Genomic DNA, 24,695 nt, shown 5'->3' on the forward strand with positions numbered 1-24,695 from the left:
CGTCGCTTAGAAACCGAGTTATTTATATAAAAAAATAACATATTAATTATTAAAAATATATGCAAAATCCAGTCTGTCTAAAATCAAATTGTTTTAGGAATTATTAGACAAAACGTAGATACAGTCTGTCAAGAAAGTGAAGAAAATTGATTTTAAACGAAGTATATATTTTTGCCATTGCAATACCAGAAAGTATGGTCAAGATTGGTTGATAAACACCCAGTGTTGCCAGCCAACAGGAGACAGCGCGCCCATTTATATTCTTCGTAGGACGAGAAAATGAAAATAATTAAAACATTAAGTCAAATTCAAACTCATTTAATCAGTTTCATCAATATTTATTCAAAATCTTAAGTATTGTTACGCATTATCTAATACATAGGGGTACACAGGACAAAGTAAGACACTTAGGTAATATAAATTCACTAACTACAAAAAAATCACGTAAAACCCACACCTACACTCACAGATCTAGAAATATAGAAACTTTGTTTATATATACGTACGGTCGATACCATTGATACGAACTGAAAAATTGACACACTGGATTGTTGCAACAATTTTAGAATAATTACAAAAACAGATAAAAAACAATGATTCTTCACGTTTTTGCCTTTCCAGATACCTAAGTTTAAGATTATAAGATAAACGTTAGGTACAACGTTTTGTACGTTTACATGAATATGGAACAGAGTTATTTTTTTTTATTTAGCAATATTAAACTGTTCAAATATTATTAGCATTGCAAGTTGTACTTATTAAAATAAAAAATAAAAACTACGTACGTTACATATGTGCATTTCTTGGCGAAAAATAAAAGAAATTAAACATTAAAATATATATATAAAAATGCAGGTATAATGATGACAATTGAATATTCTGTAGACCGTACACACTTATTCTAAAACTATGTTTATAAACCTAAACTAATAAAGACGAATGAAAACCTAAAATACTTGATGATGTAAAGAACGTGTAGCTGGCATTTGTGACAATTTACAATTAATTTTAAAAAAGTATATATAAAAATTTACTACATTCCAAATTCAAAAATGTCACTGGCAAAAAAATCTATGCCATGGGAGAGTCAACTTGAATTATTTTTTGCGAAATTTCGTGCAGTCATTTGAATTTAAAATATAGAAATTTTCTAATCTTTAGGCATTTTATATAAGTGTACATGTACAGATACCACAACAAAATGAGTTGTTACTAATAACAAATTTAACCACACACACAAAACAATTATTTAGATACAACTAACTACTCACTAGAATAAGCTACGGTTTCGATATATAAAAAATTACCATAAATTTAAAAGTTAATTGTTTCCAAAATAAAATAAAAAATCTTTCAAGAATTTATTATATTTTGTTTTTATTTTCAATATCGACAGCTAAACACTAAGTAATAATAGTCACAATATACTTTGTAGACGTTTTAATTCATGTAATTTTGCATATAATGATAGGCATACAAAAATTTTTAAATTACCGTGTAAACAGACATCAATGATCATCGTAATAATGAAAGTTCAAAAGTACACAAGCCATAAAACGTTAGTAGATTGGGTTGAAAACATAAAATCGTCAAATAAAACATTGTCAAATAAAAAGTTCAAGATATGTCTAAATTATACTAGGTGACGACAAAAAAGCGATTGTTGATATAGAAACACACATACAATTAACTATAGACATGTTTTAATAAAAATGGCAGAATTTTCATTTACTAATACGAAAGTGTAGCAGAAGAGAATAATGTTTAAAGTTATAAAAATTGAGGACTAAAATAGACACTCGAAATTCCTTCACTAAAAGGGACATATTCAAAAACGTTATAAATATTGTTCAAGTATGAATTTAATGAGACAGAACGACTTAGCACACAATACAAAGCAGACTTCCAAACCCAAGTACTGCAAAATTTCAAGTCATAACATTAAATTTACTTATTGTATTGTCTGAAGAACTGAGTCAGATTTTAAACATAATTTATTGAGGTGGTCAAATATCATAAAATGGTCAAATATATCAGCAACAATGCTTGATAAATCAGATGTCAATGTAGTGTGAGGAGGATGAGGAGGGTGGGGGTGATTTATTCTGGAGAAAGGTTCTTATCGCAAAGGCGTAAGGTGCAAAAGGTGCTCTTGCCGTCGGCAGAGCAAGTGCAGTCGTTGCAGTCGTGACTGTACTGCTCGCCGGGGTTGCACCGGAAGTTTGTGTCCACTGCTGCTGGCGGATTGGATATTTAATGTTAGCATTTCATTAACTTGCCCGCTTTGAATACGTAACTACATGCATACGTGTATATAGAGGAGGATCTCATAGCGTTTCAACCGCCGCGGCCGCGCTGTCATTTATATTTATCAAATAATAACAGACACAAGAATTATTTTTACTAGGTAGATATAGACTTTAAAATCAGTAATCTGTACTGGGGTAATGTCAATTTTATCGATGACTAGATGTTGCCCGGGGCTTCGCTCCAGTGGAAATTTTGAGATAAAATATAGCCTATAGCAATCTTGATTAACGTATCTTTCTAATGGTGAAAGAATTTTTGAAATCGGTTCGGTAGTTTCGGAGATTACCGGCCTCAAACATAAAAATGAAAATCTTTATAATAGATTCATTTTGGAAATGATTGCTTCTCCCACAGATATAAGAACATTTCAATGTAATGTTGCTTCCTCAAGAAAATTTACGGATCATAATGAAAGCGCGGCCGCAGCGGTCGAAACACTGAGCACCTAAAGGCAGATTTCTAACGCACAGCTCCCACCCGGCAAGATGAGGTTCGTTGAAAAGTGAGCTTTATAGCATCCTCTGGTAGACTTATTTTACTGTGTACAATTGTGTTTATATTTACTGATATAGTGATGACGTGTGTACCTAAAATTATTGTTTTCAATATCAGATCAAAGCTCTCGTATGTAAGCCCTTTTCTATGAGCGTTATATTGCCGGGTGGGATTGTCGCGTTCGTGCTTAGTATCACGGGACTTAGCATGAACTGTTAAATTTCTTAAGTTTAGCTGACATTTTTATTTATAATTCTATTCTAGCTAAAGAGCAGAAGGATAATCCTATACCAGCAAAGCAGTAAACATTTTACTGCTACTTTAGTGCAGTTACAACTAAAGGGAGATTAAAAGCTTTTGAAAGGGATCTTGCCCCACCTGAGATATCCTAAAGCAGTTAGAGCATTTCGAAGACGACGCCTTATTAGTGTTGCCGCTCGATAGACGTAAATCAATTGTTAATCGATAAACTATCTATTGTTTAACAATTGAAGAACTATCGATTGTACTATCGATAGTATGGATATTTTGTTGTTTATAGACAATAAGAATACTATCGAAAGTATCGATACTGTTGCGGTTAGTATTGTTTCGATTTGAACTATCGATAAAATAGATAGTACGACCGATACTGTGACCTTTTCCTAATGATATGTATCGTTAGTTCGGCAACACTAGCCCGTATAGTGGTGAGGATAAGAAAGAAGAAAGTGAATAAGATCGTCCCTCACCTGTCCCGGGCGCGGGCCCCGCGGAGCGCGGCGCTAGCTCCGTCGCCTCACGCTTTGCTTCTTCTGAGGAATGAGGGATTAATTTTTGACCATTTAGATCACCGTAATTACCCTCCTTCGAATTTCAACAACTAGCTACTTTTTACTACCCTAATTTATGAATAATTAGTTTTTGCCAGCGGCTTCGCCTTAATTTCTCTCCGAAAGCGAAACACGAACTTCACCCCCCACTAGTCATTTTGTGGTTTATCTATGTTTGAACGGAAACCTTTAACTATACTTACGCATACCAAATTTCATCAAAATCAGTCCAGCGGTTTAACCGTGAAAGCGCAACACTTTCGCATTCATAATATTAGTATGGTCTTGTGTGAAATAGGAGAAGGCAATGGTAAACCATTCCATTAATATTGCCAAAGAAGTTATCGTAGCCACATTATTAAGTTTCAGTAAGAAGAAGAAGAAATAATTATAGTTAAATACTTATAAATACTACTTACTAATATTAGTAAGTTTGTTTATTTGTTACCCCTTCGCTCTTTACCTGCTCAACCAATCTTCTTGTAATTTTGCATACACATAGTTTGAAGTACGGAGAAGGACATATGGTACTTTTTGTCCCAAAATTCCCACGGGAGCAAAGGCACGGGGCTCAGCTAGTTATTCTATATATTCTTACCTCTCTTAGTCCTGCCGCCGCCATTGCCGTTATTATTGAGAGCGTTGCAATCGATTCTTGTGCAGGAGAAGTCCTGTCCCTCGTTGTCGCAGAGACACTTGTTGCAGTCCAGACGGAACTCTGTGCCTGGTTGGCAGGTCTTCTGAGGCTCCTACAGATATTGTTACATCTTTGACTAGCCGCCCATCCCGGCTTCGCTCGGGTGTGGTTATCGGCTATGGTTTTACCATATGCACCTATAGTTGCTCAGTAATCACACTGTCTATTAGTGAAAATCGTAAAACCGTATGGTCTTTGAACTTATCGCGTTCAATCATGACAAAGATTTCGATTATGACTACCTATGCCTAATAAGTGACGTTTTGTGTTACATGAAATCCCTAAATAATCTATTCAATGGAAGAATATAAATCCTAAAGTTCATATAGATACTAGTCTATTGCACATAAAATCATTGATAGTAAAACTAGTAAAGGTAGTTAGGATATAAGGGTGAATTTCAAGACAGTTTGAACGCGGTAGCATGTAGCATTTCATTAGTGTCATATTTTTTTAAATAAAGATTTTAAAAAAATTAAACATTTCTAAAACTAACATTGTACCTACTAGTACTTTACTTATTTATAAAATAGGATAATTAAATTGATTACTGTATACGGTACAATTTAATAAACACTTATGATAGCCCGCGGCGGCGTTCAAAACGCTCGTGAAATTCACCCATAATGGTTTTGACAGAAGGGGTAAGCTCAGAAAAGCTAGCTGGCCTGATTTCATTCACCATTTTGACAATAAATAGATTTGTGATTCTGATTAACAGTCAATAAATCTTTAGTTGTCAGGCCATTGGAATTACGTGACAATAATCTGACAACTGACGATTCATCCGATAGACTGTGTGAAGTGAAGAAGAAAAGGCTCCACTCATCATCCAACTGTTCAGTTGAATATAAATCATATGTAATTAAAATGTGAAGAAAATTTAAAAGTTTAATTATAAGCAAATTCCGGGCTTCTGGGCACCACAATCTAGATAGTAACCGACAGCTTATGTGAGAAAAAACGGATGGGAATACAAATAAAAGCATAAAGTCGTATGGTAAAGAAAAAAATTTAGGACACATTACCTGTGACGCGCGGACTTTTCTCACGAGTGTCGCTGACGTGTTGATCTTTAAAATGGAGAAAATCGTAATTAGGTACATAAAAACACCAGTCAACAATGTTAAATAACACTTAAATGAGAAACAAACAGATACCATTAACTATGAAAATATGGCAGGTTCCATACATCGTAGATTGATTTAATACTATTATATTCCAAACTTGGCACCGACTTCAACTCAATGTTTTTTGGACTAAACATGCTTATTTGATTATTTCAGGGTCTTAATGTGTGTGTGTTAAAGTCGGTTTCATTGTTTTGGAAAATGTGGTTAGTTATTATTTAGCTATCATGTAAACGAATCTTAATGATATCAACTATTTTCACATTAATACTTAAACTAAAGTGAAAATATGCAAAAACAAAGAAGACGCCGAAAATGTTTCCCACCACCAGACAATACTCGATGACAAACCTTCAAATCATCTAATCCTTCAAGACAAGCTCGTCTGGTGCAAGAAAATGATTTCCCGTCAGGATTGCAGCGACACATGTTGCAGTCCAGCTCAAACACCTCATTCGGGCGACATTCTTTCTTTATTATCCGGAGTTCCTGCTTCAAAAACCATATAAATAACTGCGCTACTTAAAAACGAAGTCTTGATTGTGATTTTAACGAAAATGGAGTATTCACATACAACCACCAAAAAACTCAAAACTGATGTAAAAATACATTGTGTTGTCGGACAATAGAAAATTATCTATTTTGAATTTATGATAATAGTTTTAAATGTCCACCACCATTGAGGAAAAACAAATCATACACTTACAATATCAAGAAAAAATATAGCAAAAATTTATACTTACATTAAAACAATTCTAAACTATTAATATATAAATAAATTAACAGTAAATTTCATAAAAGAACCCAATACCCAAAAAATAGATTTCAAAGAAAGAACCATCATCCATAAAGATTACCTATAGCTATCTGAACAATACATAAGATTATAGTTTATACAAATTGAAAATGACACAAATATATAATTAAATAATCAAGAAATAAATTGATCCTCTGATTTATCAACCTTTCCTTCAACATCACAAAGTAATAATAATTATTGATAAGAATAATCATTGAACAAAAGAAGCTGATCTCCTTAAGAAATCATCCAACTCCCAACAATCATACGGTAAACACCTGAAAGCGATCAACAACCGACAGTCAAACATCGATTTCTAATAAAAATAACATCTGGTTTACATACATGGAATTAGTAAGTACTCCTTACATCCTCCTACCAACCACAGAGTAGAACAATCGTTTTTAATAAGCATAATCTATGTACAGAAGCTGGTCCCAATGCCCAAAAATCAAACGAAAAAAAAAACACAAAAGCGACCATCAATCTGCAATCAGTGATTTCCAAGAAATAACCTCTGGCTTATCATCCTGTGCCTCGTCAGGCAGCAGTGGCACACAAGCCCGTCGTGTACAGAAGAAGCTTGTGCCATCTTCGTTGCACCAGCAAGTGTTGCAGTCTTTCTTGAAGGAGCGGTTCGCCTCGCATACTACCGTTTTGTTTTTTGATGATGTTGTCTAGGGAATGAAATGAAATTATATAGCAGCGCTGATATTTGGAAAATAAGACGAATAATGAAAGGGCATTACTAACCTAGAGAGACAATTACAATGGTACTGGAAGTATTATATAATCTGTGACAATGGCGGCTAAATTAAATGCTAACATACCAATGATTTCACATCAACTTTGAACATGGAGCGACGTTAAAATATGATAATAACTTTGCTGTGAATGCGCCCTCAGAAAATGTTAATGAAGGTAATAATAAAATAATAAAAATGTGTTATTCGTTCATTTATTACAATTTATAACATAATGATTTACTTGTATATGCATTGTTTTTGCACTATTGTGCCAATATACCTATTTTTTATTATCTATAAAAGGTGTAGTACTGTGGTTTCCTTTAAATGGCACTATTCGTCTCATTTCCTGGAAAAAAATAGAAAATTAATATATAAGTCCCTAAGTAATTCGTAATTCACATTCAAGTTTTTATCTGCCAATAAATTCACATTACTTCCGAAGGCCTACTACGATACACGTAGCACATTACTAATGTCCACTTGCTGTCTCCTTTTCCCATATCGTTTTAAAAAAAAGAGAAGGTGAGGACGTAATGTCGTGCTACGTATAGTTTTCGTGGTAGCCCCCAGATCACCAAATTTGATCGAGAAAGCGTTCAATTCCGGTGATTCTAGGATCTACCTTTGGAACACTTACTTTAGGCTCATGGAAGAATTCCACATCATCGGGTAGAGGACAAGGTTTGTTAGTACATGAATAGTCAGTGCCGTTCAAGTTGCAGTGGCAGGTGTTGCAGCCGATAGGAAATGTATCGCGGGGCTTGCAAACTGAATGATTTATGTGATCCACGCCCTGCAATTATAGGAGGAAAAGTTAAGCCTCGAATCTATATGTGGATCTCGAATGTGGTTCGTTGTGCACGAAGGGGAAATTGGACGACAACTTTTGATATTTGATGAGAGCAATACTTCTCTCCTCCAAGTGAATTGGCATAAATCCTCCTAATATAAATGCATGTTTTGTATCACTAATCTAACGAGACTTACAGAGCGAAATTAGACAAATTAATCATTAGTTTATACGTCTATCGGATAACTAGACAGACAGAATTTGATAAAAACCGGTTTAAAGGAGTTTCCTGTCATACAGCAATTACAACATTTTTTGTTTCCTGTTCAACAGATTATAATATTACAAATACGTAATCAAGATAGCGAATGTTTGAAATGTTATAACTACTCAACATTTTATATTTGCTAGTCCTACCAAGAAATCATCTTACAAACTAATAGAATTTTCTATCCTATCGTTATTATCTTTGAATCTCTTAGGAAAATCATAGGAAAATATTACCTCACTCTCCATAAAAACCTCCACGTCCTTGGTCACGTCTCTGTCCAGGCACTCGTTCTGAGTGCAGGAGTAGTTGAGGCCATCTTCTGAGCATTTACACGTGTTGCACTCAGATTGGAACTCGTGGTTTGGTTTGCAAACCGATCTTTTGTGAATTTTGTGACCCATATCTACTCGGTTATTTTGCTGGAAAAAAATATGTTTCGTTTATCTCGATGACATTTTGATCATAGAAAAATAATTTTTGGTATGATTTATTTTTGTGTTCAAAATTAAATAAATATTTAGAACATGAAATGTTTTCTTTTAAATGATTTTTATATAATTAATTATTAGGTATTTTATGTATAAAAATTTCATATGAAATGTGAACAGACAATAATTGTACATAAAGTGTTTTACTTACCTTTTTATGTTCGTGCTCCCATTATACCGTGCACTTCATTTAATGAATTGTAAAATAATGATGATTGTGTGCTCTATTAATGTACTTTTCACCACATATTAAATGAACAAATCGTTATTGTTTTTAAAAATGAAACTTACTGAAATGTTTGTGCATAATTTATTAAAAACCAATCACCGGTTATTGAAAGGTACGAAATAAATAATTAATTTAATGATAAAAATTGCCAAAATTTCAAGTGCCTGTAACGTCGTTATCGTGGAAATAATAGTTGTAAGTGGAATGATTAAGATATGGGCCAGAACATGTGGGTCAGAAAGATACTATATCAATTTTAAGCACAAAAAATTTGAAGCTTAATTTTATTTTTAATTTTGATACATATTTTTCTGAAGAAATTGACAATAAGTTCTTACAAACCCCTATCTATGAGAAACTTATTTTTCTATAACCTGGTTTATGTGTCCCATAGAGGAAGCCTTTGCCCATCAGTGCGACAGATAAATAGCTCAGAAGCATAAACAAAAAATCTACCAAAAGGTCTAATTTCATAATACACGTTATTCTGCCTCCACTCGACCACTTGAATCCCTATAGTAATTGTTTTTGTTTTGTATTGTTTTAATTTCCGTGCCTATTATAATATATAAACTAAAATACGTGTCTGCAGTGTATTAAAAATAATACAGATATTAGAGGCGCCAGCTCTGTTGATGTAGCAACCGATTAAAAATATATTGAGTTCCACTTGTCGAGGTTTTATCGTGGGTTGAATAGTAAATATGCCTAGGCATAGGAAGTAAAGTAAGTTTATTATAAAACTTAAGGTAAGACCTAGAACAATTAAATATAAATTAAAAATCTAAAATAGAGATTAGGTGATACATTATATATATTCACAATACATTTATTTACCCTTATTGGGTCTGTTCTTATTATTATATTTAATGTTTATAAATTTATCACGGCCACCCTCTTGCCTTAATCGTAATGTTTACGCGTCAAAGTGTTCGAGCGGATTTAGAATTTTAAAATTTATGACAGTAGATCCAAATGTGCCAGCGCAGGCGAAATACATCGAAAGAGATTCCAAACAAAGCGTAGCTGCGCTACACACTCATATGTTTTGTGTGTTTATACTTAAATACTAGTTATTGGTGTCCATAACTTAACAGTTATAGCAGGAAATGAAGCAGTTAAATCGCTGTCATTGTTACTTACCACGCTGACATTTTCATTTTTATCAGGAACTTTCTCTGGCACTTCAGGCTCGAAATTAACAGGATCCAGAACATCTAAATCTGATTGTGGGACGCAATCCATCTTCGTGCACACTGGTTGGCCATCGGGAGAACACTGGCATATATTGCAGTCGTTCTTCCACCTCGACCCCGGAGCGCAGCTCAGATATTTTTCTGGAAATTAAAAAGTTATAAATGCATTTCAATTTCCGTTAATGATAACGTTTCTTTTCAAAGTGAAATTGGGTAGACTTTCACCAGCACTTTTTCTCGTCATCTATATACAAAATTAAATCATTATAATCTAAGCTACAAACTACAGCATTTCGAAATACTACTGAGAAGAAACTCCAGATCGCATATCATGATTTTATATAAAATATTTTCCAAGTGGTATACGAAAATATGATGATTATGGCCAAGTGTTAAAAAAATTACAATAAAATGACGACACATGAAATTTCAAGTACAACATCTAAGTAACCTCAAGATTTTGTATTTTTTTTTAATAAAAAATTGCTCTCTTATTGTTAGTAAATTAGGGAGAGACAACTCGAAGCCGGGGTCAGCTTGGAAATAAATTTTAAAATTTCTAAGAATCCGCTGCCTGATAACAAGTACCTGGTGCCTCGTTGGAAATGCTGTTACATCGCAGCTCTCAAGAAGTGGAAGCAAAAGAACATCTTCCATAAGGTCTAATTTTATCGAAAATGTTCTCTAGAGTTAAATCTACCACTTCAATCCTTATATCAGGGAATAGTCACCTCATACAGAACATACAGAACATACATACCTCATACAGAATGAGGAGTGAAACAACACGCCGCCTCTACTAGTATCAAAATGGTGAAACAAGATCCTAATATTATAAATGCGAAAGTAAGTTTGTTTATTACCTGTCTACACTACGAATCATCTTGAAGTTTTGCATAGGTACATATAGTTTGAAGTACGGAGAAGGATATAGGATACCTTTCATTCCGGAAAAAATACTTTTCCAAAAGGCAAAAGCTACCTAGTTAATGATAAATTCTTACCATTTTCACAGTACACCAAGGTGCAAAAAACGTGTCCATTACGGCAGTAGCAGGAGTTGCATTCGGTCTTCCAGGCTGTGCTCGGAGCGCAGTCCTTGCCTGAAGGAAGGTCTTCTTTCTTTAGTTCTGTCACTGGAAATTTGAAAGTGTCCTTTTTAGTACTTATTCGAAAGTAGTAACTACATTCTCCTTCTTAGCGAGTTTGATCTGTTGCCTTGTTTATACATTGTGAGTATTCTTTGCGAACTTCGATTCTCGCCACTATATTATCAAAGGATTCTGTATGGCGTTGTACAGATGATCCGTTGAAGGGCAGTTGCAGCAAAGCAGTTGAAGGTAAGACAACGCATTACATAGGACAATACTATTATTATAGTAAGCGTTTATGATATTATTTGAGGCGCGTAATCTCCGAAACTACCAAACCGATTCCAAAAATTCTTTCACCATTAGATAGGTACATTATCCAAGATTGCTAGGCTATCTTGGATAATGTTTTTTTTTATCGAAGTCTTGTCTTGTCTTAAGGGAGTAAATAGATGTGTTGCATATGTGAACGACTTACACATTCCAATATAGCCACACAAGAACATATTTGAATATATTATAAAAACAATTTCAATATTAGCCTTGCGGTCCAAAACCAATGGCATTATGCTCAGCGGGAACCAATTCGATATGTGTAACATTGTAATTTATATAACATTGATTTTATCACAAGTAGGTAACCAAATAAATAGTTTTTCTTTTTTCTTCTTTAAACATGAAAAAATGAAGACGAAAAATTAAATTTACCTTGGTTTAAATTAAATTTACCTTTATCTTGGTTTTCTGAGATACATGATGCGTCCTTGCTGTCCGAGGTACATCGTAATACTGAAAAAGATAATCGCATATTGTTAAATTTTAAATTAAGTCACCTCCGCAATAGTCGATCACGTGAGGTAGAATGCCGATACAAAATCAAAGCCCAATCATAAAAAAATAATTTTCACTTGAATCCTGGGCTTCGGGGTATCACATCTGAGTATAAAATAGGAACAGGCGACGCGGATAGGGAATATTAATTAGTTGATTATCTGTGAATCATCTGGTTCCCGGAAACATAGACAACTATGCGCTTATTGCAGTATCAACATCGTATCATTTCGTAGTAAACAGCTTGACCTCTGATAATCACTACACAATAACGCTTGTCCGGCAAAGGACGGCTTATTTGTCTTTTTTATCTGTGGAATCAGGGTATTAGTCTTTATGAATAAACAAGTTACCTACAGAGGAATTAATTTATTTTTTAATGTCATTTGTAACACAAACTTTTTTCTTGTTGCTAGAGAGATATGATAGCAATCAATGTATGACACAAAAAATCATGTCCTTGCACTGGGTGTTTCTCAGACACAATTAAAATTTAAGACAAGAGTTAGTTTTACTATCTGACTTTAAAATAAATAATCTGTACTGTAGTAATGTCAATTTTATGAAGATTAATTTTGGAAATGATTCCTTGCTACAAAATTGACGGATCGTAAAGACGGCGCGGTCGAAACGTTCTGCGAACCATCCTACTAAACAAACATACGTGTGTCATAATACTGGTGGAATATTTCTGTTTACGTACACAATCGATCAGTGGAGTTCCCCCGTGAAGCGGAAAAGCATCGGAATAATTAATAATTTTGTTTACATCGATGACGTTTCAAACATGTCGCTACCATATCGAAAATTGAAAAGTAGATTAGCGGAGCGCCGTTTTGTAACCTAATTTAAACTACAAGACTTTATCAGCTTTATAAAATTTAAATTTGTATTTGTATCTTGTATCCTGAGGTTCTCCTCAGGATCGGCAGCAACGAGGGAACTCCTCAACGGACTCATCTTTACTTCACGGACATGTTTTTTTCTCTCGGACAACCAAAGCTTGTGTAAAAAATATGCCGTTCTGAGACTTGAGGCCAGAGTAGGTCTACGATAGATTAAAAAATTCGTCATTGGTCAGCTATCTTCGTCGACATCAGTAATTATGTGCCAATTGTTTCCCGCTATTAATAGAACTGCAATAATTGTGAAGGTTAAAGGGCAAATTGAGGAACGGCGCTTGCGCAGCGTTGTATTGTCACGTGACTTTCGGTTTGGCGACACAATGAACTCTCCAAAAAAAAAAGTATAATACAACACTATTTTCAGCCACATAACCACCTCACTGCTATAGACTGGCTTTTGGTATGGTTGGATAAGGAGGACTACAGTTGGCTCCAACGATGATCATATCTTCCATGCTGGTCTGGAAGCGATAGAAAACTTAGCTTTCGAGCAGGTTGTAAAAGTCAATCAAAGGAATGACGAACAAACTTGAGATTCTTCTCATATGCGACAGACTAGAAAGCTATCACTATTTTAATCTCATTAACCATATACTCGCCAGCCTTCGAATTTCGCAACTCTTGGCTCTGTCTACTCCGTGTGGCATAGAGACGTGATATTGTATTATATTTCTAAATAGCGGTCCGTCCCGGCTTCGCTCGGGTAAAACCATAAATTATTCAGCTAAACCTTCTTCTTGAATCACTCTATCTATTAATAAAAGCTTTTAAAAAATACTGTGTTATCTTACATAGTGACAGACAGCAAGACTGTGTAGTCATACATATACAATGTACCTAGTGATGCAAAATCTGGAAAGGCTATTTCAAAGAAGCGGATCAATAATCAGGAATCAACCAGTTAAAGATCTCAACTTCGCTGCAATGTAAAAAGCAAACAAGACCATAGACTATGCTGTTAATATACATAATGATATTGAAGAGGACTGGTGAGGTTATTGCCCCAAGGCTCGTAACAGGTCGATCTGGTCCTACACTTGTAGTGATGTGCTGCCGAGAAGTTCTCGGTCTTAGAAATTTTTCTTCAAAAAAGAAAAAAGAAATTTCTCGAGAATTTTGCGTCTTTCCTGGCTGCTTTCGTAAATTCCGGTGCTTACGGTTAATTTCACTTGCACGACATATTGTTACTGACGCATATGCAATCGATAGAACATATGCGTTCAAAATATTGTGACCGACTTCAAATAAAGGAGAAGGTTTTGAATCCGTCACCGGTTATTCGGAAACGAAAACCAAATTTCTAATAGTATCCCTTTCAAACCGTAACTCGGACTAAATTTTATAATTATAAGTATGCTAAAATTAATTCCCACTATTTTCATTACATGACATCAAGTGAACTCATGCATTAAACAAGAGGTCTCAACGCACTCTCAATATAAGTCCTAGTGTAACGGTGAAACAGACAAACATACCCGCAACATTATGGTAATATACATAATGTATGCAAACACTGTTGCTAACTATCGCGGAGGACATTTGCGTTCCGTTATACGGTTACAAGTTGGGATAAATTTAGAAATCTGTATATTCTATGCCATATCGTTTTAGAGAGTTGTATACTTACTCCTTGTTAACATAATGGACCAACCGGAGATTTCCAACTAAATAGTTGCTGTTATTGAAATGGGTTTATACGAGTACTTGCATATTAAAATAGGTAAGTACCTACCTATCTGCCTACTTATCAGCAAAGTAAAGGAACTTGAATTATTCTACTATTATAGGGTACGTAGGTAATTTTATGCCGTTGTTTAGGGACCCGCTGAAAATCCAACGTGAATCGTTTTCGGCACAGTTTTTTTTTTTACAAAAGTGTCATTTTTGGTAAAAGCTTTTATTGTTTTCAGAGAGATCTTTTTCCATTCAATGCTTGACAAAAAACATGTCTGGTCAATATAAACCGTTGAGGTGTTCCCATGTCTGGAGCCTATCCTGGGTACACCATCAGATCATGCTTATGATAATAATGCATTGTCATCCACATTAAACGTGTGCACAAAATTTCAGCTCAATCGGTTGAAGATATCCTCTTCAAAATTGAGTTACAATACGAGATTCGACCGGAATAACAAGCTTACATATAAAAACACTTTTAAAATAAGTTTCTTTCTTTCTAACAATGATATGTTCGTCTGTTATAATTTAAGATTATAATTTACAAGGTTAATATCCAATTAGATCAACCAGCAGTCAGTAAAAAAAAATACCAGATTTTCCTAAAGTTGCTTTCAACCACACCAATTACAATTATGAATTAGGCCTTCGCAGGCACTTTTTCACGTCATATTCTAAATTAAATAATATTTACCAAAGCTACAAACTATGCACAACGGCCACTGCTGAGAAGAAAAACTCATTGAAACAGTGTTGGAAACCCTATCATGCCCGAAGTTACCATTTTTTTAATATTTTATTTTATTGAGCTTATTGTGATTGACTGGATGCGATAAATTAATCGCATGTTATAAGAAGAGTCTCCAGTTTACAGTAATTCCCCTTGATTTACTTTTCAACCTGCAGCAGAAGCAGCTAGCACACTGTATGATTTTCTTTCGTTCCCAAACAAGAACGGAAGAAAAGGACAGCGACTAAAAAAATACTTTTCAACAGTAAATCAGATTTGGTTCAATCCAAAGTTGAAATCGGCGGTTGAACACGTGTCCGATTATGACATCACGGTTGATAACGCGGTCGTATGAATGGAGGCGACCCTTTGACCCGCGATAGTGGTGACGTCACGACGCGATAGCTCAGCGTACTTTGATAGTAACCATGGTATGGTTGCAAAGTTTTAATTGAAAATACCTATTCATATATACTATTTGTTGCGTCAGTGTGGCAGGAAGTATGCCTAGGAATCCCTTGGGGGATCGTAGTGAATTAGCAAGTGCTTTTTGATACCCCATCGAGCTTGAAATAGGGGATCTAAGTGAACGCACATAGTTTCGACATCACCAAAGTTCAAATCACGTGTCGCGGTTTTCTGTTTTAGATTAGGACCAGGTTATATACTCGCGTGGATGTTGTCTGGAGCTACCAAACATCATAACCTTGGCAGAATATAAGCATTGTCCCAAGGACATCAGGTAGACGGTTGTAAAACTACAGCCAAATCTTCAAAATCTTATGGTTTATTTTTTACGCTGGCTTCATGGCGTCACAGCCCCGAATGCAAGTGGAAACACACGAAGACGAGAGAGAGATTCTCTTTGGCGGAGAAGGAATGAGGAAGGAAGTAGACCTTTGCCGTTCCTAGAAACGTACCCACCGTACCCACTTTCCGGGAAATCTTCTTAGATTTATGTCAGACAAATTAAATATAAAGAATATATGTAGTCATAAAAATATACATGTAAACATTTCAGGGTTGCCAAAGTGAATAGAAGTATTCTAAATAATCTATGAAAATCATCGTCATGGCTCTTCATCATGGCACAAACTGAGTGGTACCTTTTTGTAGCATATTTAATGTAATATTAATATTTTATTCATTCGTCTGTGATGTTTATTAGTATGTTATGAATAAAAACATAAATATGCGTTCAATAAATGAATAGATTAGCGGCTAGACTAAGACAGTATAAACAGTAAGGAGACCAAATTAGATGCTGTATAAAAAGCACTCTTGCGTAGAAGGATGTTGTGCTAAGGAACCATGTCCGGGTACAGAAGTAGGTTTATCGTTAGCACATTTCATTTAATTAATAGTAAGATACATTTATTAGGCTACAAAATACATGAAATTCTATGCAAAACAAAGTTTTAAGAAACAAAAATCATTATAAGACAAGCTTCTATGATTTAAGAGTTTCCTTGATTGGTAATTGAAACTAGGTACGTACCATCAGGTCATGTTATACAAGAATTGATTACCGGCTTGAGTAAGCCGACAAATCATATAAGGTACTAATGCTTGCAGCAGCTTCAGCTGGCCCTGACAGATGGGGTTACCACAAAACGTCGCCAAAGAGGATATATGTGCCCATGACCTGAAAGCAGACGATACTGACCGGGATCGGGGACTTGTTGTCCGTTGTTGACGTGAAAAAGAACTCAACTGAACCCACGTGTAACATTTCAACTCAGTTGAACTAGGCACCTGTTACATCTTGCGAAATTTGACCGAAGCAAAATAAAATATAGTACTATCGGCCCGACCATCCCGACTCCGCACGTGTACATAACAAATTCTAAAACCTTCCTCTGGAATCACACTACTTATTAGTGATAACCGCATGAAAATCCATGAATCAGTTTTTGAGTTTATCGTGAACAGACAGACGCTTTAATGGGCTTTGTTTTATAATATGTATGTCAGGATTCATAGCAAATTAAATACCAGCTAATTTATAACAACATACAAAAAACCTATCAACTGCCAACCCTATGTTTAAGGAAAAGACACTTCCCACACTTTAATAGTAGTATTGTTATTAACTAATTATATATTGATGTTGCATGCGGCTCCGTCAGCACCATTGTACTTTTTGTCATAGGAAATTATCCAGATACATTTGTTTATAACACCTTGGCTTTATATCCTGCTTTATAGAAAGAAAATGGTGGCAGGAAGATATTATTTCTCATAGAATGTCGAAGATTATTATCACCGCATTAGCAGCTCACACACTTCAATTACATAAATTATAATAGATATATTTACCTACGTAATTTTGCGTTTTAGATAAATAAATTTAATCGTTCCAATTTTTATAATATGTATGGGACATCTGTGATGGAAATCTCCAATATTTTTACTTTTTAATTACTTAAAGCTAATAATTTCATTTCAATTTTATTTAATGAATAGTTACAACATAACTGCATTTTTTAAATATACTTTTGCATATTTGTAATATTAGCATGCTAATATATTTTACTATTTTATAAAATCTTATACTTTTTTTATAAAATCAACCCCTAAATGACTATCTTGGGGGATGAAACTTTGTATAAAGCGAAGTCGCGGGCAAAAGTTAGTTGCATATAGTGTTAATTATAAATTGTAGCTTTTAGAAAAGCCCCGTGGCCCAGCTTTATTATTAACTAGCTTTTAACCGCGGCCTCGCCCGCGTGATTTTCCGCGGGAGCAGTTATTTTTCCGGGATGAAAGGTAAGGAAGGGATATAAGACATATTAAGGGATGTCCTACTCTATACTTTAAACTATATGTATGCAAATTTCAAGAAGATTGGTTGAGGTAACAAAACTTACTTTCGCATTAATAATATTGAATTAACATATTGAAATGACAAGATTATTTGTTAGACAAATTAAAAAAACCCCGACTTTCAATATTCATTTCGCTACAACTTTTGAACGACTGAACCGATTTTGATCAAACATATTCTAAGAACCATCGCATAAAAATTTGCTATCAAATAAAAAAACCGCATCCAATACGGTTCATCCGTTGACCGAGACGCACTTAGCGGTCAAACTTACAGTTTTAACACGCCTCTTATCGCGTCGGGGGTTAAAAAGTATAGAAATCCCTGTAACGGATTTGACCTGGACGGATTTGAAGTTTCAGGGTAATAAGAAATAGTTGATATATAGCAACATTCAGTTACTAGGTATCTTAACAATCTAGATTCAAAACAACGCCAATGAATTGGTCTCGATTGGCACTTTCTGTCCTTCGTTGGAACACAATTGATTTGGACTTTGGTAAATTATTTTTATTCGAAGCACGAGGCTATTTTACGGATTTCCAATATGTAGTGTACGGTAGCAATGTTTTAGGGTGAATTGACGTGTAGCGTTTCATTAGTCTCCGACATGTTTTTTAAATTAAACATTTATAAAATTAACATTGTACCCGCACTTTACTTATTTATAGAATGGGATAATTAAATTGATTACTGTGTATGGTACAATTTAACACCAATAAGTGCCCGCGGCGGAGTTCAAACGCTCGTGAAATTCACCTATCGGTTCGAAAATGTAACTCAATTTTGAGGCAGATAGGTTACACATACAGATATTTAAGCGTTTGTTATTAAATTTGGTATAGTTAGTTTAGATGGCAATGCTTTATTATGATGGTGAACCTAGGATAAGCTCCCGATCAGAGAACTACTAGTATTAAATTAGATTTTAATAAAAAAAGGCACATAACAAAGAAATTAAAAAAAAAAATGCTTTCTGTAAATTATTTCCTGTCAATTCATAAAACTTAAACAAGTTTATGAGTTCAGCAGTCACAATCAAAAGTGCAACAACAAATCTAAAAATGTTCTTTCAGTTGATTTTCATATAAAAAATAAGTATGTAAGTATGTTTGTTTTGTCTATCCGTCTGGCTTTGTATGTCAGTTCAGTAGGTTATATCTCATACGAACTGTAATTACAAAAATCCAATTGCAAGTACCTATCTGTAAAACATTTTGACAAATTATACCCAAATATATGTATAGGTAAGGTAACTAATAATTTTAAGTGGGTAAAATAATTTTAAAGGGTACCTACTATATATGCTCGTGTGCTCGTAGAAAAATGTTATATTCTTTTAAATTATATTTTGAGTGTGATTAACCTCACTATACCCTGATGGAAAGCAAATATTTTTGAGCTTGTGTGTAACACCCTAGTCCTACAAACAAGGTCAAAAAATGCATACACTCACTCTAACCGCGATTTCTAGATTGTGTAGGATTCGGGAAATATCGACGCGAAGAGAGAATTCCGTTATCTGGCTTATTTTAAAAACATATGAATAGGTATGTAAAAAAATAAGTTTTGTTTGTTTATTGTTATCCTAATACAAGCACATACTGCCCGGCCTTGCTGCATCACATCCCGTAGATAAAAAACAATAATCCAGAAACTCTTTTATCACTTCCCGAAAACTACCCACTTCAAAATGGCGGATCTAATTTGCCGCCAATATTTTTTTAAATTTCTCACCGCTTCCACCCGAGAGCCTCGCCGTCACCAGCCACACGATCACGTACCACTTCATGACACCACACACACACGTCTTTCCAAGTCCGCGACCGATACCCCACTGTTGTCTCGCGACTTTTGACACCATTTACACAGCTGCGTTAGTTATAAAATTTCTAAGTTGTTAACTTGGCCCACAGTAGCATAGACGTACACGGTGACGAGCTTTTAACATATCGGACAGCTTCCATCTAGCGAATCTTTGCGTAATTAAGAAGGCTACTTCTGTCATGCATGATGTAACTCTAAGATGATTTAGAAGAAAAATGAGAAGAAAGTATTTTTCTTGAACTAAAACATCAAAAAATCCAGAAAGTGTTGTTGATATTAGTCATATTTGTATTTGCTTACAACAACCTTGGCCTTTCTACAAATAGTTCCGCTATTGTTATTATTCTAGGAAAATTCTCTAACTAGTTTGGATATAAACATGACGAAATCCACTATTATATTGATTTATTTATTCTAGGAAAAGATAATATGCCAAAAAATGTCTTTTAGGATCTCGTCATATCGAATCTCGTTATATCCAAACTTTTTTTTAGTCTAAGCAAATGAGAAACCTACTTAACTAGCTTCTGCCCGCGCTTCGACAGCTTATAGGTATTTTCCAGGAGAACAGTCCTTTTTCCGAGATAAAAGGTACCCTATATCCTTATCTATCTGTTCTCCAACTTCCAGAAGACTGAGTTGAGTAGATAACGTGTAAGATTACAAGCAAATAAACTTACACTTAGGAATACCTAATATTTAATTAGGATTTGGATTATACTGATTTAAGTCTTTCTCATTACTTACTTAATCGTTTCTATGTAAATGAGGACCACCACTATCGATATAAAAGGACAAAATTAATTGTGCCGTTTTAAAAGTCAACAGTTTTAACCCCACGCACTTTTAACTCTATGACGTAAGAATCAGATTTTCGTGTCACCTATTTGTTGATGATAAATTATTATGTTTGTAATAACTAGGCCCGAACCTCCACTGATAACGTAAACTACTTTAATGTGCGTACAGTATGAACGAAAGAAAGACGCCGCATCATTTCCCTACATGATATAAAAATAAGTCCCTCTGTCTTGTTTGTCTGTCTGCATGAACGCTGTAAACTGTTTTCGCCAATAGATAGTGCGATTCTTGATCCTGCTTTACCCACGTTAAGCCGGGACGTGCCTCTAGTTATTTACAGACGTTAAATAAATACATATAATCGTTGGAAAACCTCAAAAATTAACAAAAAAACGTTTTTTTTTTTTAATATCAAGCAAACAAATACCTGATGGTAAATGGTCACCGCAGCATATGATCGCCTGCAGCACCAGCTGTGTCACACGCATGTAGCTTAGGTATGAAGCATTATCTTTTTTCGATTGGTTATAAGAAAAGAAAAACAGAAAAATATGCACTCCTTTTTTCAAGAACTAAAATACCAAGAACTAATAAAAATATCGAAACAAAATAAAAAGTGCGCGTTTTTCTTCGTATTCTTGATATTTTTTTAACGATGTATTGAACGTAGGCAAAGGAATTCCTTTACTTTATGCCGTTTGGAGCGTAGCAGGATCTTTTCGCATAGTGACTGGGATGCCGTCAATATAGGGTTGTCATTTATTAAATTATATTTGACTTACATGGTTTCCAAAATGACTAAAGATGCTCTCATAAAATATCATTTCATACGTACTTCTAGTCGTCGAGTGCCCACTCTCCTGGATAACACTATCTGTACACGTAGTCTCATTGTTTTTTCACATGTAAATAGATTCTATTTAATTTTGAAGTCATACTCATTTTATTAAAACTCATTAGTATCCCTAAAGTACCTTACTTAGATGGTAAACTTTACACAAAAAGTTTGTATTTGAATATGACCCAGAAAAATGTACCTAGGTAATTAAAAAATTAAATGGTTCATTTCAAATTCCCATTAATAACAAAATAAAAACAATACTTACATATGTATTTCTTTTTCTATTAGCGGAATAAATAAACTTATTTCCAGCCAGTTGGCACAGCCCTGCGTTCCTTCAGCGAAGTCAAAGGTTCCGCTACGCTTTAAATTCGCTTTTTACGAGTACAAGCTTTGTTCTCTTTGGATTGTTAGTGTTTAAATTTAGAATTCGCAATTCAAACTTTTATTCTCTTGTTTTTGGGGGTCCGCTTTTAAAAAAGACTTTAAACTGGATCTAACATAAATAATGCGTTTCTCTAGTATTTAAATAACCAGGACTAAGTAGAAGAAGTAATGAAAATAACTTTTCTTGTCGATAAACATGAACGTATAGAAAAAGATTTTACAGATTACACTTACGTCCGATATTTTTTATACGTCCATGTTGATAAAATAGGATGAATCCAACGGAGAACAGAAGACAATTTGCGTGATAAAAAAGGACGGATGTCGTAGGTAGGTACAATGAGAACAATAATTATCTGCTATGTCGCAACGAGCCTTACGATCTCAAATTAAGTTATCCATCATGGAACATTAAAATATCTTCTATAATCGTATGAAGTTTTTTTGTGTTCTTTGATACAAAGTAATGTAGATATAGATATATATATATATATATATATATATATATATATATATATCTACAAAAGGACACAAAAAAATCTTCATATACATATATATATATATACCACCAACTTTATTTAGCTTAGTTTAAGTATTAAGTACACATGTTTATTACATAAGTAAACATTTGGATAAGCCACATAACTAATAACATGTTAGTTACATAAATATTTTGCATCTTGAATAATTTTCTAATAAAAAATATAAGTACATGTTTATCTTATGCATCCAACATAAACTTAACGTTTAAAAAACATATTCTTACTTATACTTATTTCAAAAAAGTATTCTACAGAACCCTTAGAGCCTTCAATAATTATTCAAATACCTACGCTTTTGGAATGTAATGCCCAGCCAGGTTGTTGCTAACTCCATTTTAGTTTTTTAGTTTTTTTTTTTTACAGCCTAACTTACAAGAAATATTTGATAAAAATAGACACAGAAAAAATATCCACAAATTAGGTATCTATTGCTGTACACCAAAGAAAAATGGAGAGGGGTATGTAGGGCATAAGATTATCAGATAAAATTAGAAACAAAACTATAAGAAAAAAGTCAAAAATATTTGACTTACTGGAAACAATAAGGTATATATGGAATAAGTCTGAAGTGGAAATGGGCAGGCCACTCATGTAGAATGGCAAACGACAGATGGGCTAAGAAAATTAGTGAATGGGTACCCAGAGAAAGAGAAAGAAGAAGAGGTAGACCAAGGAAAAGATGGGAAGATATATTCAAGGAGAGATGTGGAGCAGGGTGGAGGAGGCAAGCCAGGGACAGAGCAAACTGGAGGAAGCTGGGTAGGCCTACGCCAAAGAGGCGACTGTCATAGATTAATATAATTTAATGCATGAAATAAATAAATAATTTATATCTTATAGAATTCAAATTAACTATACTTATATACATAAATAAAACTAAATACATTGCATTATACTAATAAAATTATCGAATGTACAATTATGATTTAAAATATATTTCTTGTATACAAATTTGTGATAGAATAAAGGCTATTTTTATTTTTTATTTTATTTATATTACAGATATATTTGTAAAGTTACAGTTACATCTGTAATTTATACATATAGAAAAATCTGGAACTTCGTTTATAACAAAATCATTTAATGCCATACGCCCTAGCAAAGAAAGAAAGAAAGAAATCATTTATTCGGCAAACACATAAAATCCAAACATACAAAAGAGTAACGAATATAGATCGAATACAATATGTAAGCCGAAATGACGACATAACTCGAGGTGGGTCATTAAAAAAAAAACCCTTCTGGCGAAAGAAATTGTGAGATCTCATGGATTTAGTAAGTACTTCGTACAACGGAGTACCTACCTACTAATTCCATAGATAATCTCTCAACTCTTGTGTCATTTGTCAAAATGTGTATTTTATATTGTAAAAAAAAAAGGTGTCACAGCCTATCAGGTGACACTAGGGATTTCACGTCCGTGTTGCCTACTTTGTGGCCTAGGATGTTTTACAACAGTACCCTGAACTCGCTGCCTCACCTTCTCTCACCCTTCAAACCGGAACACAACAATGCAAGCACTGCTGGAAATTAGAATGGAATCGTTTCATAATTTTATATGTTACTACAGGTTCGTCCCGACTTCGCTCGGGTCAAACCATTTAAAAAAATGTAGTCACTTTCAATTTCATCAAAATCGGCCCAGTAGATTTTGAGTTAATTTATTACAAACAAAAAAACAAAAATCTATACATATAAAACTCTTGCATTACTGAGTGACTGACTAACTGACAGACAACGCACATCCGAAACTACAGCGGACGTAGAAAGCTGAAATTTGGTGGGTAGGTTCCTAGGACAATGTAGGGGAGCACTAAGAAGGGATTTCCTGAAATTCCTACGGGAAACGGATTTTTACTCACATACGAAGTTGTAAGCAAAAGCTGATACAAAATATCTTTCTCTTATATTACCTAGTATGGAAAACACGGGAGCGGAGTTGCATTGCAGCTAACAAATTAAATACTTACAAACTTACAACTAAGTTTTATCTGCGCATGATTCACGAGGAAACGGCGATAGCTTCGGCCACGGCCGGAACAAAACTTGGATGGGCGTGGGAATATCCTACATTCATACATGGGAACTGTAGTTTTGTATAATCTGTGTCTGTCACGTGGGGGCAGGGGCAGTCACGAAATGGGTTAGGAATTTTGAAAATTGTAAATTGATGTATTTATAAGAAAACGCTAAATGAATATAGTGCGCCGGCTTTTCTCCATTTCTGCATTGGACGTGTTAAACAAAATTTTAAAAGTACTAGGTACCTA

General features: G+C 34.4%; 1 protein-coding gene across 1 annotated transcript; it reads right to left on the minus strand.

Annotated features, from left to right (window-relative positions):
- Window positions 1-302: 302 nt before the first annotated feature.
- On the minus strand, window positions 303-19,921 carry LOC128679817 (uncharacterized). Its single transcript, XM_064436696.1, has 12 exons — window positions 19,765-19,921; window positions 11,787-11,846; window positions 10,971-11,102; window positions 9,914-10,107; window positions 8,287-8,472; window positions 7,630-7,785; window positions 6,759-6,920; window positions 5,796-5,936; window positions 5,343-5,387; window positions 4,216-4,366; window positions 3,537-3,599; window positions 303-2,237 (listed from the first exon to the last, which is right to left on the minus strand). Exons 1-12 carry the CDS (start codon window positions 19,889-19,891, stop codon window positions 2,101-2,103), a joined length of 1,554 nt encoding a protein of 517 aa, XP_064292766.1. The 5' UTR covers window positions 19,892-19,921; the 3' UTR covers window positions 303-2,100.
- Window positions 19,922-24,695: the final 4,774 nt, after the last annotated feature.

The sequence above is a fragment of the Plodia interpunctella genome, chromosome 22, assembly GCF_027563975.2.
Source record: "Plodia interpunctella isolate USDA-ARS_2022_Savannah chromosome 22, ilPloInte3.2, whole genome shotgun sequence".
NCBI classification, from domain to species: Eukaryota; Metazoa; Arthropoda; class Insecta; order Lepidoptera; family Pyralidae; genus Plodia; species Plodia interpunctella.

What these genes read in the sequence shown, in the direction of transcription:
- LOC128679817 (XM_064436696.1), bottom strand. Translation starts at nt 19,891, where the DNA reads ATGGTGTCAAAAGTCGCGAGACAACAGTGGGGTATCGGTCGCGGACTT. An exon ending in CTCAGAAAACCAAGATAAAG is followed by an intron (nt 11,103 to 11,786) that starts GTAAATTTAATT and finishes TCAAATTTCCAG; the next exon opens with TGACAGAACTAAAGAAAGAA. An exon ending in GAAAAGTCCGCGCGTCACAG is followed by an intron (nt 4,367 to 5,342) that starts GTAATGTGTCCT and finishes CAATATCTGTAG; the next exon opens with GAGCCTCAGAAGACCTGCCA.